This window comes from Bison bison, unplaced genomic scaffold, assembly GCF_000754665.1.
Source record: "Bison bison bison isolate TAMUID 2011002044 unplaced genomic scaffold, Bison_UMD1.0 scf7180017864242, whole genome shotgun sequence".
Classification (NCBI taxonomy): domain Eukaryota; kingdom Metazoa; phylum Chordata; class Mammalia; order Artiodactyla; family Bovidae; genus Bison; species Bison bison.
Genome location: NW_011494814.1, coordinates 2,252,836 through 2,269,067, shown reverse-complemented (window position 1 = coordinate 2,269,067; position 16,232 = coordinate 2,252,836). Strand labels below are relative to the sequence as shown.

The 16,232-nt window shown below is 37.9% G+C and overlaps 1 protein-coding gene across 10 annotated transcripts in view; it reads left to right on the top strand.

Moving 5' to 3' along the window:
* The first annotated feature begins 4,958 nt into the window (after positions 1-4,958).
* Positions 4,959-16,232, top strand: part of NUBPL (nucleotide binding protein-like) — a 399,736-nt gene continuing 388,462 nt past the window's right edge. For all 10 annotated transcript variants that reach the window (XR_825857.1, XR_825856.1, XR_825858.1 and 7 more), the window contains exons 1-3: positions 4,959-5,102; positions 5,668-5,815; positions 9,530-9,564. Coding sequence is in view for 7 of the 10 variants with exons in the window: in XM_010846993.1 (XP_010845295.1) it covers positions 4,995-5,102; positions 5,668-5,815; positions 9,530-9,564 (291 nt within the window). In the remaining 3 variants the exon portion in view is untranslated. The remainder of the gene's footprint in view (positions 5,103-5,667; positions 5,816-9,529; positions 9,565-16,232) is intronic.

Here is a 16,232-nt window from a genome sequence, read left to right as displayed (position 1 = left end):
GAGATCCAACCAGTCCATTCTGAAGGAGATCAGCCCTGGGATTTCTTTGGAAGGAATGATGCTAAAGCTGAAACTCCAGTACTTTGGCCATCTCATGTGAAGAGTTGACTCATTGGAAAAGACTCTGATGCTGGGAGGGATTGGGGGCAGGAGGAGAAGGGGACGACAGAGGATGAGATGGCTGGATGGCATCACTGACTCTATGGACATGAGTCTGAGTGAACTCTGGGAGTTGGTGATGGACAGGGAGGCCTGGCGTGCTGCGATTCATGGGGTCGCAAAGAGTCGGACACGACTGAGCGACTGATCTGATCTGGTAGTTGATTTACAACATTGTGTTTAATTCTGTGCAGCAAGGTGACTCAGTTACACACACACACACACACACATTCTTTTTCATCATCTTTTCCATCATTGTTTGTCACAGGATATTGAATATAGTCCCCTGTGCTATACAGTAGGACCTTTTTGTTCATCCATCCTGTATACGATGGTTGGCATCTGCTAATCCCAAACTCCCAATCCCTCCTTCGGCCCCTCCCCCTTGGTAACCACACTTCAGTATTTGTGAGTCCGTTTTTCTTTCAGATATGTTCATTTGGGTCATATTTTAGAGTCCACATGTAAGTGATATAGTGTGATATTAATATTTGTCTTTCTCTTTCTGACTTACTTTGCTTACTATGGTAATCTCTAGGTCCATCCATGGTGCTGCAAATGTCATTATTTCATTCTTTTTAGTGGCTGAGTAATATTCCTGTGTGCCTGTGTGTGTATGTGTGTGTGTGTGTGTGTGTGTGTTTACCACATCTTCTTCCTTTTTTTTTTTTTTACCACATCTTCTTTATCCTTTCATCTGTCAGTGGACATTTAGGTTATTTCCGTGTCTTGGCTACTGTGAATAGAGCGGCTGTATGTGTTGGCGTGCATGTGTCTTTCTGAATTATGATTTTGTCTGGGCATATGCCCAGGAGTGGGATTGCTGAATTATATGGCAACTCTGATTTTAGTTTTTTGAGGAACTTCCATACTGTTTTTCATAGTGGCTGTACTAGTTTACATTCCCACCAACAGAGCAGGAGGGGTCCCTTTTCTCCACACCCTCTCCAGCGTATGTTATTTGCAGACTTTTAAATGATGGCCATTCTGACTGATGTGAGGTGGTACCTCATTGCTGTTTTGATTTTCATTTCTATAATAATTAACTATGATGGGCATCTTTTCATGTGCTTATTGGCCATCTGTATATCTTCTTTGGAGAAATGTCTGTTTAGTTGATCTTAAGGCCTGGAGGGCTACAGTCCATGGGGTCACAAGAGTCAGACATGACTGAGAGATTAAACCACCACCAAGGTCTCTTTACAGATCAGTTTTCTCTCAGCCACTCCTGTGGCTCTTTGTGGGGGCAAATACAACGAGGCTGCCTCAGACTGTTTGCCTAAACACAACACTCAGCCATTTTTATTGTGTAGTCCCTGCCACTACACTGAGTTCTACCTGGGAATGCGGCCATTGATTCTGTTCTTCTCATATCCCTCTAACTGATTTGAGGCTCTCTCTTTCCCCTTCCTCACTGGGGCTCAATCTTAGCTGAATGAGGAGAGGTAGTCAAAGTTTATGGGGTTCTTTCTTAGGGAAGGAAATTATCTGCAATAAGTGCAGATAATTTTAGCTTCAAATAAAAGAAATCCTAACCAACGGTGGTTTAAACAATTGATTATCTCATACAACAGGAGGTCTAGAGACACAGGCCAGGACTGGCATAGCAGCGTCACTGTGTAACCAGGAATTCATCTTCTTGCCATACTTACATTTTGTTACCCTTAGCTGTTAGCTTTTGTAACTGTGTTTGTCACCGTTGTGCTTGGCATGTTCACTCAACAACTGGCACACCTCAAGGTATCATAATACAATGCCATATGGTTTGTCCAAATGCGGAAGGGCTATATGAGCTACAAGAAATTATAGGGGGAAGTCCTCTATAAATATTATAAAATTTATCTCACCATAGTTACAAATCCACAGAAACCCACCCAATGTAGGCCAAGGCAAGAAGAGAATTTGTTGGAAGATGTAAGTGTATCTTATGGACCTAAGGATAGGAAGTATAGCTGAACTTTACTATGGACTAGAAGCAGGAACCAGAAAACTGTTATGAACCAGTACAGCTGTCCTCCCTTCCTTCTCTGGACACATGATCTCTTATTATCTGCTTTGTTTTTCTTTCTTGGCATTGGCTTTTTCTATTTCTCTGTGTACAAACTAGAAAATGGTCACTTTAGTCATACCAGTTCAAATGCAAACTAAGATTGAGTAGCATCTCCTATGTTTTAAGTCCTCTGGGGAAAGAATATGATTGGTCCAGTTTTGATTGTATGTCAGTCTTTAATCCAATTTGTGACCATGGGGATGGGTCAAATGACTTTGCAGTTCTTAGGAGCTGAGCAAGAATACTCTTTTGAGAAGGGGCCATGGGTGAGTATGTGTCTGTATGGCAGTGGTTATTGAAGAAGGAATAATAGACAGATCTACTACTCTCTTGATATCCGTAATCTGAGGAATGTGTTAGTTGTTCAGTCATGTCTGACTTTGTGTGACCCCATGGGCTGTAGCCCACCAGGTCCTCTGTCCATGGAATTCTCCAGGCAAGAATTCTGGAGTGGGTTGCCATTCCCTTCTCCAGAGGATCTTCTTGACCCAGGGATCGAACCTCGGTCTCCTGCATTGCAGACAGATTCTTTACTGTCTGAGCCACCAGGGAAGCCCAATCTGAGGAAAAGATAAATCAAATTAACCATTCATTCATTCTATAGACATTGGTCTCAGTTTTCTTCCTCTTATGTTTCTTTCAAAGAGTGTCAGTAACATTTATGTAGTTTCCCAAATTAATGAATTCTATACCACCAATAAGCATCACAATAGCAAATATTCATTGAATATTGTACTATGTGATAGGCATTCTATGTACATTATTTTAAGTTCAATCTCAAAACAACTACAAATAAGTATTATCTATTTTGTAGATAAGCAAAGTGAAATTTGGAGATGTGAAGTCAAGCTTTCAACATCTCTTTTGGATTACTGCAGTAATCTGCCATCTCCCTGCCTCTGAACTGGCCTCTCCAATTCTTTTTTTGCCTGGCAGTCACAGTGGTATTTCTAAAACGCAACAGATTTGTTATGTTTGATCATGCTACTTTCCTGCTTAAAATCCTTATAAGATTCCCTCAAGATAAAGTCCAAATTCCTTCACAGGATGTATAAAACCTTTTATGATCTGGGCAGCCTTTACCTTACCAACCTCCAGCCTCATCTCTTTCAGTCCTGTACCTCACAGTCTATCCTCAAGCCACACAGATTATTTTCAGTTCGTAACAATTCATTTCTTTCCTCTGCACAACAACCCTGTAGTCATTATCCCGCAGACTCCTACACATTACCAATAGTCAGGATTCAACTTAGATGTTATGCTATTCAGAAGCCTTTTCTGATTGAATTTGGTACTCCTTCTTTATACTTTTGTATCATTCAGTGATTTTCTCTTACGCTTATCAAACCATGCTGTAATCGTGTGTTAACTTACTCTGTCTCTTGCATTGGATCGTAAAGTCCTTGAGTGGAAAGATGCAGTATAGTTTAGTTTTGAAAACCCTAAGATCAGGGTAGTGCTTGGTGTGTATTTGTTGCTCAATAAATATTTGTTAAATGAATAAATCTGAGAGAGGTCTGGAAGAACTTACAAAGTTACCTGGAGAGAAACAGATATTCAGCATTTCTTGTTTAGTAAATGGATTATTCTGACAGCTATTTCTCCTTAACTATATACTTTTGGCTTATAATTTATAAAAATTGAGCAGATACAAATTTAAAAATTGAGAAAATTAACCATAAAAACATATCACAAAATAATAAAATAAGAAAGTGATATAAAACAGTAACCTAGGAGTGTTAAACTTAATGTAAGATAAAGAAGACTGAATGAAGTAACAAAGTTTGAGACTGGGGAAGAAAAAGCAAGGAATTGAATTTTTTTCAGCGCCTTCTAAATTGAATGGATTTTCCCCCCGGTAATATCTGATTTAATTCTTAGAATAATTCTTTGAGGTTGCTATGCTACAGTTGCATTAAAACTAAAGAAATTAAAGATCAGAGTAAAATAAACTGAATGATTATACAATAAACTTTCTACAGATAGAAAGCAAATGAAACAAAACTCAACCATAGAAAATATGGGGTATATGTGAGGATAAATCACCCTACACCCTAAATGATCCTTTTTTGGGGTCTCTGTATCAGCTTTCCAGCTTTCTTTCCTAAAGTGATTTCCTTCACTCTCATCTGCTTTGAATGTATGGATACATCCTTCCTTTTACCAGGATAAATTCCATCTCCTCTTTCAAGCTTTGTCTCACTCAAGTTGCTTCTTGAGTGAAATTTTTTTCATTAGATCTGGTTTTTGATTTAGCTAAACTTTTCGGAGCCTAGCAAAGCACTGATTTCTCTTTCAGAGAATTATAAGCACACAGCAGGAAAAACCAACACAAAAGAGACTATTACTATCGATCACTCAGGAGAAAAAAAATCCTTAATAGTGGCAGTGTTTAAGTGACTATATTCTGCGCTGTGAGAACACCTGGAGTCATTTTTAACTTCCACCACTCCCTACTTCTTAGTCGGGTCAGTTTTCTAAACTTTCTAAATCTCAGTTTTCTTATCTACGAAAAGAGAATCGTATTGAGTCTCCTACTTACTCCAGAACTTCTGTGAGGAGCAAATTAGAGGATATACGTGAAAATATTTCACAGACGTTTGGTAAAAGGCTACAAAATGTTTGTACCTGGCTACAGATGAGACCACGACAAGTTACGTTCCTGGGCTAAACAAACTCAGAGGCTAATCGCTAGGGAATGGAAGCGGAGCGTTGCTACGGGACGTCATCACCCCGCGCCAGACGCGACGGTTTCCGGATTGGGCTTCAGGCAGTATTCCGAGCCATGGGGGTTTGGCGGCGTTTGCTGGTGTTTGGTGGAGTGTCGCTTCGGGGCTGCGGCGGGGTCCGTGTCCCACTTGGGGGAAGCCGACTAGTGATTTGTCGGCGCCAGGTCCGTGTTGCTGCAGGGCAGGTGGAGGCGGGCGGGTCGGAGATGCTGGGGCGCCAGGGCTGCAGGTTCCCTGCAGGTGTTCTGCAATTGCCTCTTGCCAAGAACTCACTTCAGTCCCTCTTGGGCCCCCTCCCCTGCTCAGTGAGACCCCAGTTGTCTGGATGTGCCCACTTTCCAGGCAGGCCCCCAGGAGGACCAGGGCGAGGCATAGAGGGATGTGAAATAGACGGTTAGAACATGGATGGGTGGCTTGCACATGCTTTCTTAGTGTTTATTTAGAAAATAGGTTAAAGAGAAGGAAAACACGTGGGGGATTTAGCTTCGTAAAGAGGGAGATTGTTTACTTGCTATTTTTAACGCCTGGTAAATAAATTCCAACTTAAACAATGTGTCTCTGCAGTTTTTATCAACACCTATTTGTAAATAACACTAAAGACCTAACTAATGGAGATGAGCAGAATTAAAGTAGAAAAGAAAGCCCTGTTAGTCGCAAATACCTCATTGTTTAACCGCGTAATAATGGAGATAGCTTATTTTAAAACTGTTTTTTCTTCTTCTTCTCAAGTTCTCTGGCGCTGAGAGTGAGACCCTAAAACAAAGAAGATCACAAATCATGTCTCGAGGACTTCCAAAGCAGAAACCGATAGAAGGTGTTAAACAAGTTATAGTTGTGGCTTCTGGAAAGGGTGGAGTTGGAAAGTCTACTACAGCAGGTATTATAGGATATTCTCATTTTGAGTAGAACTTTAGGCCAACTGGCAAGTGCACAATATTAAAGTTGTAGTTTTGTTCTTGAAAAAGTGTTTGTGAAGTTTCTAATAGCTGGTTCCTTAGTATGAGGAGTTGGTAGAGACTGAGGGCTTAGATTTTGGAGTTAGGCAGAACTAGATATGTTGCCAGGTCTTTGACTCCTTGACCGAGGAAAAGGTAGTCAGGTTGCCCATCACATCTGCAGTTTGAAAGTGAAGTCGCTCAGTCGTGTCCGACTCTTTGCGACCCCATAGACTGTAGCCTACTAGGCTCCCCCGTCCATGGGATTTTCCAGGCAAAGTACTGGAGTGGATTGCCATTTCCTCCTCCAGGAGATCTTCCCAACCCGCGGCTCGAACCCGGGTCTCCGGCATGGTAGACAGACGCTTTATCGTCTGAGCCACCAGGGAAGTTCTCTGATCTTCAGTTTACTTAACTGTAAAGTGCAATGATGATAATCTTTTTCATAGGGTGGTCATGCAAATTAAACAAGTTAACCACTTAGCCCCCTGTCTCCTACATAATAAGTACTCAACATTTGATTGTTATTATTTTTAAAACATTTAGTAAGTTTAATATTAAATTTATTTCTTTTTTTTAAATACTAAATTTATTTGTTTTATTTGTGTTCTTTTCTAATCTTTTTCAGTGTACATTGAGCTAAGTAGTTGCAATGAGATTGTTTACATTATTGTGACCTATTTTCATTTAACCATAACAGTTTTCCAGCATTTATAAAGTCAAAATAGATCTAATATTTGAAAATCTTTTAATTATTTAAAACATTTAATCTTTAGATCTTTATATTAATATAGTGGAACAGAGGATTTTTTTTTGGTGGAGTTTTCAGATTGATTATAGATTTCATTGTGACTGAAATGTTGATTTCGGAACCCATAAAAGAAGTCCCACTAGAAATGTAAGAGGTACCATCCAGGACTAATGAACAGGTATTCCCAATTTTTTTCAAAAGAAACTTTTTATTTCTAAAAAAACTTTGAGTATAATAATGTAAAAAGGTAGCTCCCCTCCTTCCAGTTCAACAGAGGCAACTTGTATTATTAATTTGAAGTCATAAATCTCTCAAGTTTTGTTGCATCACTTAAAATTTTCAGTCATTTTAATAGGAATGGCTTAATTCAGATCTTTTTCCAATCTATCCTTTTTGCAGTTGATTAAAAAAATAACTATCCTTATTGTATTTCATTTTGTTAGTTTTGACATAGTTCCTTACTATTAAGATCTTGTATATATCATGTATTTTTTTTTTCAGCTTTTGACTCATATTTCTGCATTTTTTCAAATTGAAGTGTAGCTGATGTACAGTATTATGTAAATTCCAGGTATACAGCATAGTTCACAATTTTTAAAGGTTATATTCCATTTATGGTTATTAAAAAATACTGGATCTAATCCCTGTGTTGTATAGTATATCCTTATAGCTTATTGATTTTATAATAGTAGTTTGAACCTCTTAATTCCCTACTCCATCTTGCACCTCCTCCCTAAGATCTGTAAAGTTTTTTTTTCCTCCGATATTAATCTAAACTCGGGGCATATATGTACCTTAAAATCACTTAATTCCATTGAAACCAATGACATTTTGAAATAAAAAGGGCCAGGTACAGAGTTCTGTGACTTTCACTAGAGGTCCTGTGTCTTGACTCAAAGCCATATTTGGTAATTCCTGGATACAGCAGTTCTGTGCTTGTATAACCAGGCATAGATCCAACTATATAGTGTTATTAGCTTAGTTTTTTCCCCCCATTTTGACCTGAATGTATTGTGGAAGAGTTTTTCAGATATTTTGAAGAAATTAAGATTTAACAAGAATTGTAGTTATGATAGATTCCTACTATACTGTTTGATAGATACCATATTATTATTTAAAATGGTTAGTGATTGTTCTTAATGAATTTATGCTGTATCCTACACACTCTTGCTTTCTTTCCTAGGGATGTACAATCTATCTGTTTGATATTTTGTGTGTAAAATTTGGAAGCTCTTAGTTTTCAGTTCTAGAATCCACCTCTACTTGTGTTTTGAAAATTAAGGTTTCAAAAAAAAAAATACCTGTTTTCAGTGGTGTGAATCCTTTTGCAAGCTCTGTGTTTACTTGGTTTGGTTAAAGATGGAAGGCATTTTCATGATAATAGCCATAAGTTCTTTGGGTTTTGTGCAATATCATTTGTCAAATCTGTAGGCTAGCACTTGTTTAAAGCAAATTTATTTATTGTTTTAGGTTCTAAGATCATCTAATGCTATGGGCTGTGGCAGCATTTAGACAGGAAAATATATGAGAAAATGTTGAGTGTGTGACATACGTGTGCTTTAGTAAGCATCCCTTCCTTGTTTTCATCTTTGTTAGCATCATACCATCTATCTCAAATAATTGATCTATACTTTTTCATAACTGCTCTCTCTGCTTTAGAAATAGATTATTTCTATGTAACTCTGTTGGCATTATATTTCTTTCCCTTATACATATTTATTACAATTCCAAACTGTCTCAAAATATTTCCCATCTGAATATGTGCTAGAAATATTTTGGATTAGAATGAGGACCTTTGATTAATGCAAACATGCTCTTAGATTCTATTGTGTAAATGGAGAAAGACCCTCACATTGAAATGAATTACTCTGCCTCAAAGTTGGATTATGTTTAACCTACAGTATACCTGAAATTCAGAATTATTTTATAATTTATGATTTAATGATTAAATCAAATATTAAACATTAATAATGATTTAATAATGAATTGTCAAGTGCCATTCCCTAGTCTGAGGACTTTACACTTAGAATTTGATTTGATTCTCACAACAGTTATGAAATAGGACCTCATTTTATTGAGGAGGAAACATACTTGGGGGTAAAAATACTCAATATTGTAAAAGACAGAGTGGTGACCCTGGGGTTTGAACCAGGTCTGCCTTGAGAGTTTATGTTCTTAAATACTTCAAAAGAAACAGTATTGGCATCATCTGTAACATTGTCCGGTAAGGAATTATCATCCACAGTATGAGGGTCTGTTTATCAGTTTGGGAATATATTCTTTTTGGACCTCTTTCTCATCTCAGATGTAGCGTATCTCTCTTGCTGGGTTAACAGTGGTTTTGGGGCCTACTGCTTTCCCTGTTTATGTCTGAGATTCACTATTAATAGGCACTTTTGGGAAAATGTTTCATTGTCTTACCTTTTTCCCTTTTTCCCTTCCCTTTCCTCACTGGTCCAAGCTTTCAGTTATGTGGGTATTTGTGAGTTAGAGTGTTTGGAATTCCTGTATTACCTGCATTTATGTTTAAAAAACAGTAGGATCAGCTCCATTTTTATTTATTAAAAAGTAATTTTTCTGCAAAGTATTTTTTGAAAATAATTGAATGATATATACATTAATATGATTAAAATATTTAATGGATTATTTAAACACAGTTGTAACATATGATAAATGGATTATTTAAAGTTTTGAGGCAGGCATCTGTTGCTTATGCTGAAATGTTACTTTCCTTTTTGTCTTTTTTACTTTCTATAGTCTCTCCATGTCCTTGTTTATTTTTTTAATAAAGGATTTATATTAAAATTTTACTTGCTTTGGTTATTACATTGAAAATATTAAAAGGCAAAATAAATTCTGGTAGAAGGAAAGTTACTAAATTTAATTACTTCTTTGTTTCTTACAGTGAACCTTGCACTTGCTCTAGCAGCGAATGATTCGGTAGGTATTTATTAATAGAACTACTAATTTATTAACATTTTTAAGTCAATGATTTAGAGCATACTGATGTTTTTCATTTACTCTTATCAGGGGCTGTATATTGTAGCTCTAGTTATTTGCATGTCTTTAAGGGGCTAAAAAATCTGCCATAAGTACTGGTTACATTTAATAATGGTGATGAAAATGAAAGGAGATTGCTGGTCAAGGAATTCAGGTAGCCTCTAGAAGTTAGAGAAGGCAAGAAATGTTTTTTTGTCCTTAGAGCCTCCCAAAGGTATGTAATCGTGTCAGTACCTGAATTCTAGCTCATTGAAACCCATTTGAATTTCTTTGATAATTTTTCACAGTAAAAGTAGGAAACTGATACAGGAAGTCAGTTTTCTTAAGTCCTTAAATTTCCAAAAGTGTCTTTATTTTACCTTCATATTTGCTAGTTTGACTAGATGTAGAATTCCAGGTTCACGATAATTTGCTCTCTGAACCTTGAAAACAGCTTTCCATTTTCTTCTAGCATGCTAATAAGATGTCTGGTGATAGTTTGATTCATACTGCTTTGTAATAACCTGTGTTTTTCCCCTTGGGGCTTTTATGAGTTTCCTTTATGTCTTTTAAATTTAGAAATATCACAGATATGTATCTGGTTGTTGGCATTACATTTTTTTTTACCTGTTTGGAAATTGGGCAAGGAGTACAAGGCTTGAGTCTTTTTCAGCTTAGGGAAAATTTCCTCATTGATTACTTTTTGTGATGTGCTTGTTCTTTCTCCAGAAATCTATTAGGTAGATATTGATTGTTTATGCTTGTTAATTTTTCTCTCATATTTTCCATCTCTTTGTCTTTTGCTCTGTGTTTTGGAAGATGTCTTATGCTATTTTTCACACTGCTATATTAGGTTGTGGTTGTTATTTAGCTCTTTTTATTTTTAATTTGGAAATTATATTTTTTCTAGTTTTTCAGCACTGTTTGCCTATTTTGCAGTTGCTTTTCCTGATCACTTAAAAAAATGGTTGTACCATTAGTTTGAGTCTCTCTGAGGATGCTAATTAGAATTAATAAAAAAGATTCCTTTTAATGATCTCTATTTATTTAGCATGGTGGTTCTTATAATGTGGTCCTCTGACCAGCAGAATGAGCATCAAATACCTGGGAACTTGTTAAACACATAAAATCTTGAGCCCCAGATCTACTGCATCAGAAACCCTCAAGGTGGAATCCTACAGTCTGTGTTTTAACCAGCCCTCTAGGTGATTTTGATGCATGCTAAAGGTTGAGCCACGGAGAAGGCAATGGCACCCCACTCCAGTACTCTTGCCTGGAAAATCCCATGGATGGAGGAGCCTGGAAGGCTGCAGTCTGTGGGGTCGTTGAGGGTTGGACGTGACTGAGCGACTTCACTTTCACTTTTCCCTTTCATGCATTGGAGAAGGAAATGGCAAACCACTCCAGTGTTCTTGCCTGGAGAATCCCAGGGACGGGGGAGCCTGGTGGGCTGCCGTCTATGGGGTCGCATAGAGTCGGACACGGCTGAAGTGACTCAGCAGCAGCAAAGGTTGAGCCATGCATCTAGAATTTTTTAGAACTCTAAATTGCTAATGCATTCTTTTTTGTTTTCTTGTGTGATTATTTTTAATTTAGTTTTAAGCTTTTTTTGTTTGTTTGTTTGTTTGGTTTCAATGTGAATTTGGAATAGAAGAGAGATACTCGTGTATGGTTAGGCAACTTTATTGAAATAAAATCCAGTACTACTTTTTAAAGAATACTTTTTATTAAAGCACTTAGTTACCTTGAAGAAAGGACCCCATCTTTCTTAAATTAGGGAGGAAACAGGAAAAGTTCAGTGGATAGGAAGGTAAGTAAATTCATAGGTGTGGGGATCTTTTAATTTGGATATCATTTCAGCCAAAGCTTTGAGTCATAAGATAATGTGAAGTAACCATGTAATAAACGATCTAAGGATGAAAAAAATAGTTAAAAGGGATTGATTCCTTCATGTCAGATGTTGCTAGTTTTTTAAAAAATTTATTATTTATTTTCATTCATTTATTTTGGTTGTGCTGGGTGTTAGTTGCTGCTCACGGGCTTTCTCTAGTTACAGTGAGCACCACTCTTTGTGGTGCACAGGCATCTCGCTGCCTCTAGGCCCACGGGCTTCAGTAGCTGCAGCAGACAGGGTTACTAGCTGCGGCTCGAGGGCCCCAGAGCGTGGCAGGCTTCAGTAGTTGTGGTGCGTGGGCTTAGTTGCCCCACAGCCTGTGAAATTTTCCCAGACCAGGGATCAAAACGTGTCCCCTGCATTGGAAAGTGGGTTTTTATCCAGCACACAACCAGAGAAGTCCTAGATGTTGCTAGTTTGGTGAGATGGTAGCTCCGAAATTTCTGTTTTTCTGTTTGCTTCACCCCACCCCCACCCCCTCCTTCAGGCATGAGAGCAGCTTCGTCTTTAATGGTCTAGATGTATGACAGGGAAATTGGCCGCAAGAAAGGAAAAGCAATGTTTTTCTCTGGGCCACTTTTTCAGAAAGCATTTTAGTATCCTTAAGTGTCTTTAAAGACGTTGTAGAATCTTCCTTAGGCAGGGCTTCAGTATTCTGTTGAGTTTTTTTTTTTTTTTTTTCATTTCTTGATTTTTTTTCTTTAGCAATGTTAGTATATAACTTAGAAAAAAGAAAGTCAGGAAATTTGAGCAGCATGCTGTGGAACTCAAAGATAATCAGACATAATGCAGTATTTTATAGTTGGTTACTGTCTTGTCCTAGTTAATTAGTTTGCATGTATTTAAGAAAGATTCATTGTATATAGCTTGATTAACAGTGTTTTTGATTTGGGAGCAACATGTTTGACTTAAACTGTGATCTGCCGGAGGACTAACTGCATATAGAAAAGAAGATAGATCATATATAAATATATGATTTATATATATATATGGCATAGTCTTATAATCTGTATTCCCCAACTTAAGATTTTAGTAATATTGCATTTATTTCAAGGACATGTTTGGTCTATAGGGAAAACTCAAGATTCCTCCGAGGCCTTCTCATTGCCTGAGCTGATATAGATGGCTTATGTCCAGGGACATTTATTGGGGAATGGTACTAGGGTATGTTGCTTTGGGGCTTAAAATCTCCAGGCATGATGGTGTCTTTGGAGCTGATCTAGTGATTCATTCCCATGGAGTCTTAATTCCATGGAGCTTGTGTTGTAAGAGGGGTCTCTGACCCGCTTACCATTTAAGCCAGCTTTGCCCAAGACCTTGCTAACCGTTTTCTCCTTTCTTCTTTGGGTTGCCGTTTTTCAGCATCGCAGTAGGAAGATCTAATAAGGCTTGTTTGTTGGCTTAGAGGAAACAGGTCCAGAAAGTTATTCATTTTACTTACAATGTTGGTCTTAATAATCTCTAAACAGGGTTATATAAACCCCAGGGGATATGTAAGATAGTCATTGGAATGTGGAATTTTTCTTTATGTTGTATGAATTTTTATCTTTTAAAATTTATGTTTTTTGTATACACTTTATAATTTATAGTAAATTAGTATAGTGGCTCTAATAAAGTCAACAGATGTATTAACATGTATTGAGGTTGTATACCTAAACATTTTTCACCGAGTGGGGTACGTGGTCAAAAAAGTTTGGTTGTCACTGGCCAAGGCAAAAGAAAATTTCTGAGCTGGATCATATGCCAGTTCAAAAGAAGACTACTTTATAGCTGGAAATAAAAGCCTTACAGGAATAGGGTGTGAATTTTCCCTGCCTTTTCTTTGCCTTTTGTACTTTCCTTTGGGGAGGTGGCAGGTAGTGTTACAGGGCAGAATCTGGGATCCTGTCACGTGTACCATGCATTTAAATATTCACTCCTGTGGTATATTGGAGCTGGCTCGTGCTAGTTGTGAGAACTGTTAAATTTTTAAGAATTTTCCAGTTGATATCCTGTTGTTAGCTCAAAATAGGCCATGGTGGGAGTATTTAATTAATGAAAATAGACAAATACTGAAAATTAGACTTCCCAGCTCACCCTGGGCCATTGTTAAACATTTTCTGGCACAACACTGATTATACATATTACCAATCATATATTTTAGTCTTTCTTTTTTCTATCTTCTTAACCACTTTTATTATGGATCTCATTCTTCTACAGTGTAAATTTAGTGAACAGAGAAGCACTGAAACTGGAGAGGGGAAGGTAAAGGTCACCAGAAACCATTGATAAGCTATGTGATATTCCTAAATCAGTTCACTTCAGTTCATTTTAGTTCAACAGACATTTAGTGAGCACCTCTAACACTCACTGTCAGACACAATGAGTAATATAAAGAAAAGTAAATATGCCTACTAAGACTGCATTAACAAAACTGTTTTGTGTGTGTATATATAATTACGTAAGTGTATATATGTCTCTTTGTGTATGTGTGTGTGTATTTTGGTGATGGTAATTGTTTCAGTTCAGTAATTGTTTCTTCTGTGAGTGGGACAAAGTGTGCTTAAAGCAACACTTAATAAGGTTTTATCGTAGTTTGTTTCAGAGTAGGCACGCTGTGCACTCTTAAAGGTTTTATAATCTAGTGAAGACAAGAGGAAGATAAATGTCTTAAAATGATGACCTGTGTTCAAGGTCAAATATAGTAGTGTTTCTGTCCAAGACAACTAGCTTTTATTTCAGAGAAAAGCCGTCTTTTTTTCATAGAGCATTTTTGTGAACATAATTATATTTGCCTTTCACAGAAACCTATAATGCAGTACACTTAGTATTTATCAGTTTTACAGTCTATTGATTTTGCCCTATCCTTGTCACATTTCATCAGCCAGCAAATGTCCTTGTCTCTGCAATATTTTTCCAGTATGTATCTTTCTCTTTTCATTGTTCCCACTCTAATTAAGCCTCATATTACTTTTTTTTGGCTCATTCATTCATGTAGACCTCAAACAGTTACAGAGTGCCTACGCTTCCCCAAGAACTTTGCTACTTTGGAGAATATAGAAATGCATGAAATACAGCCCCTGCCTTTAAGGGCCTCGCAGACTAGGAGACTGCTGCAAGCACGTCTTACCTGCCCAAGCACAAATCCATTCAGTACATAATGCCAGATTATTCTTACTTGAGCACCATTGGAACTCCATTTCACCCTGCTCAGAGTCACTCCTGAATGCCTTTGGTGAGCTTCAAGATCTTCTGTAATCTGGCTCCCATCCACCTTTCTGGGTTTATCTTCAGCTCTTCTAGACAGTCCCTGTGCTCTGGCAAATCTGGGTTACTTGCCGTTGCCAGTTTGGGCTTGACTATATTATGTTCTTAATAGCTTACAGTGTTTCTTCTATGTTTCTACTGGAGTGTCTCTACATTTTCTTCAGCTTTATAGGTCCTCTCCTCCAGGCTGCGATGCATGGCTTGAGCTGGTTATATCGTGCCCCTAGAGTACTTCTCAAGGGCATTGAGTGATGACAGACATCCAGGGTATCCTCCTCTTCATGTGCACCCGCAGACTGCATTCTGATGCACACTGAGGCACTGTGTGAGCTAGCCTGCCCTGAGAGGTACTTAGTGACGTGCTCCCTGAGTTCACTCCCAGTGAGGGTCTTTCTTCCATCTTGTGAAATCCAGTAGCACTATTTATTGTTACTATTATTGTACCTATGTAACCATTCTGGTAATTTTATATAGCAAATAATAAAAATAACATTTATCGAACATTGGTTATACGTCAAGCACTGTTCCTCATTATATGTTTCTTAATTCATTTATTCTTCATAGCAACCATATGGGAACAGATACTGTTATGATCCCTGTACATAATAAGCAGAAGCAGCTGGAGGCTAAGTACTTTGCCCAAGCTCACCCAGGAAGTAAACAGCAGAGCCAGGTTTGAATGCCAGCCTAGATCCTGTGCCCTTAGCCTATTTGTTATACTACTCCTATGATAGCTGGATTCTTATGATTCAGAACTGTGTTGTCTTCATTCTTGGCTATTGACTTAGGAAATAGACAACAAATGTTTGCTACATGGATGAATCAAGTGTATATAGATGGGTTTCATAGTATATAAGTGCAAAGTTTTGTTTTGCATTGTTTTTTGAGGAGTGGTGTGGGATGGGAGGGCTTGTGGCTTAGTGGGCTGCATTCTATTCTTTTCCTGATTCTTAAATGATAGTGTGCTCCATCATTCTACTTGGCTCTCTTCTCATTTTATACTGTCCAGTAATCTCATCTTTCCCCACTACCCCAGTAACTACCCATGTGCCCTGGATTCTAAATGCATTAGCAGCCTAGATATCTCTCCTGGGTGCCAGACCTGGCTACCTCACCTACTGTAGATGCCCACTTGAGTGCTTTACAAACATTCAGGCTCAACATGTATAAAACCAAACTCTTCTTTCTTGTAATTGTCTTTGTCCTGTGACAGTCATGTGGTTCCCTCCCACCTCCAAATCAGATACCTGTTCCTGCTGCTGCTACCACTCAAAGCTTTCTGGAGTATGTCTTCTCATTTCATTCCTTAATGCCATATCTTTTTCAGACCTTTATTATGGATCTTTCATGAGGTGATTTCAGCTGTTTATTTTCTCTGCTATGATGCTTTGAGGACAGGACTAGTACTTCCCATATTATTTGAGAGGTCTGTTTCCTTGTTTAATTTCCATGCTAGTTTAGGAACCTTTTTGGGCCAAGGATCTTGGCC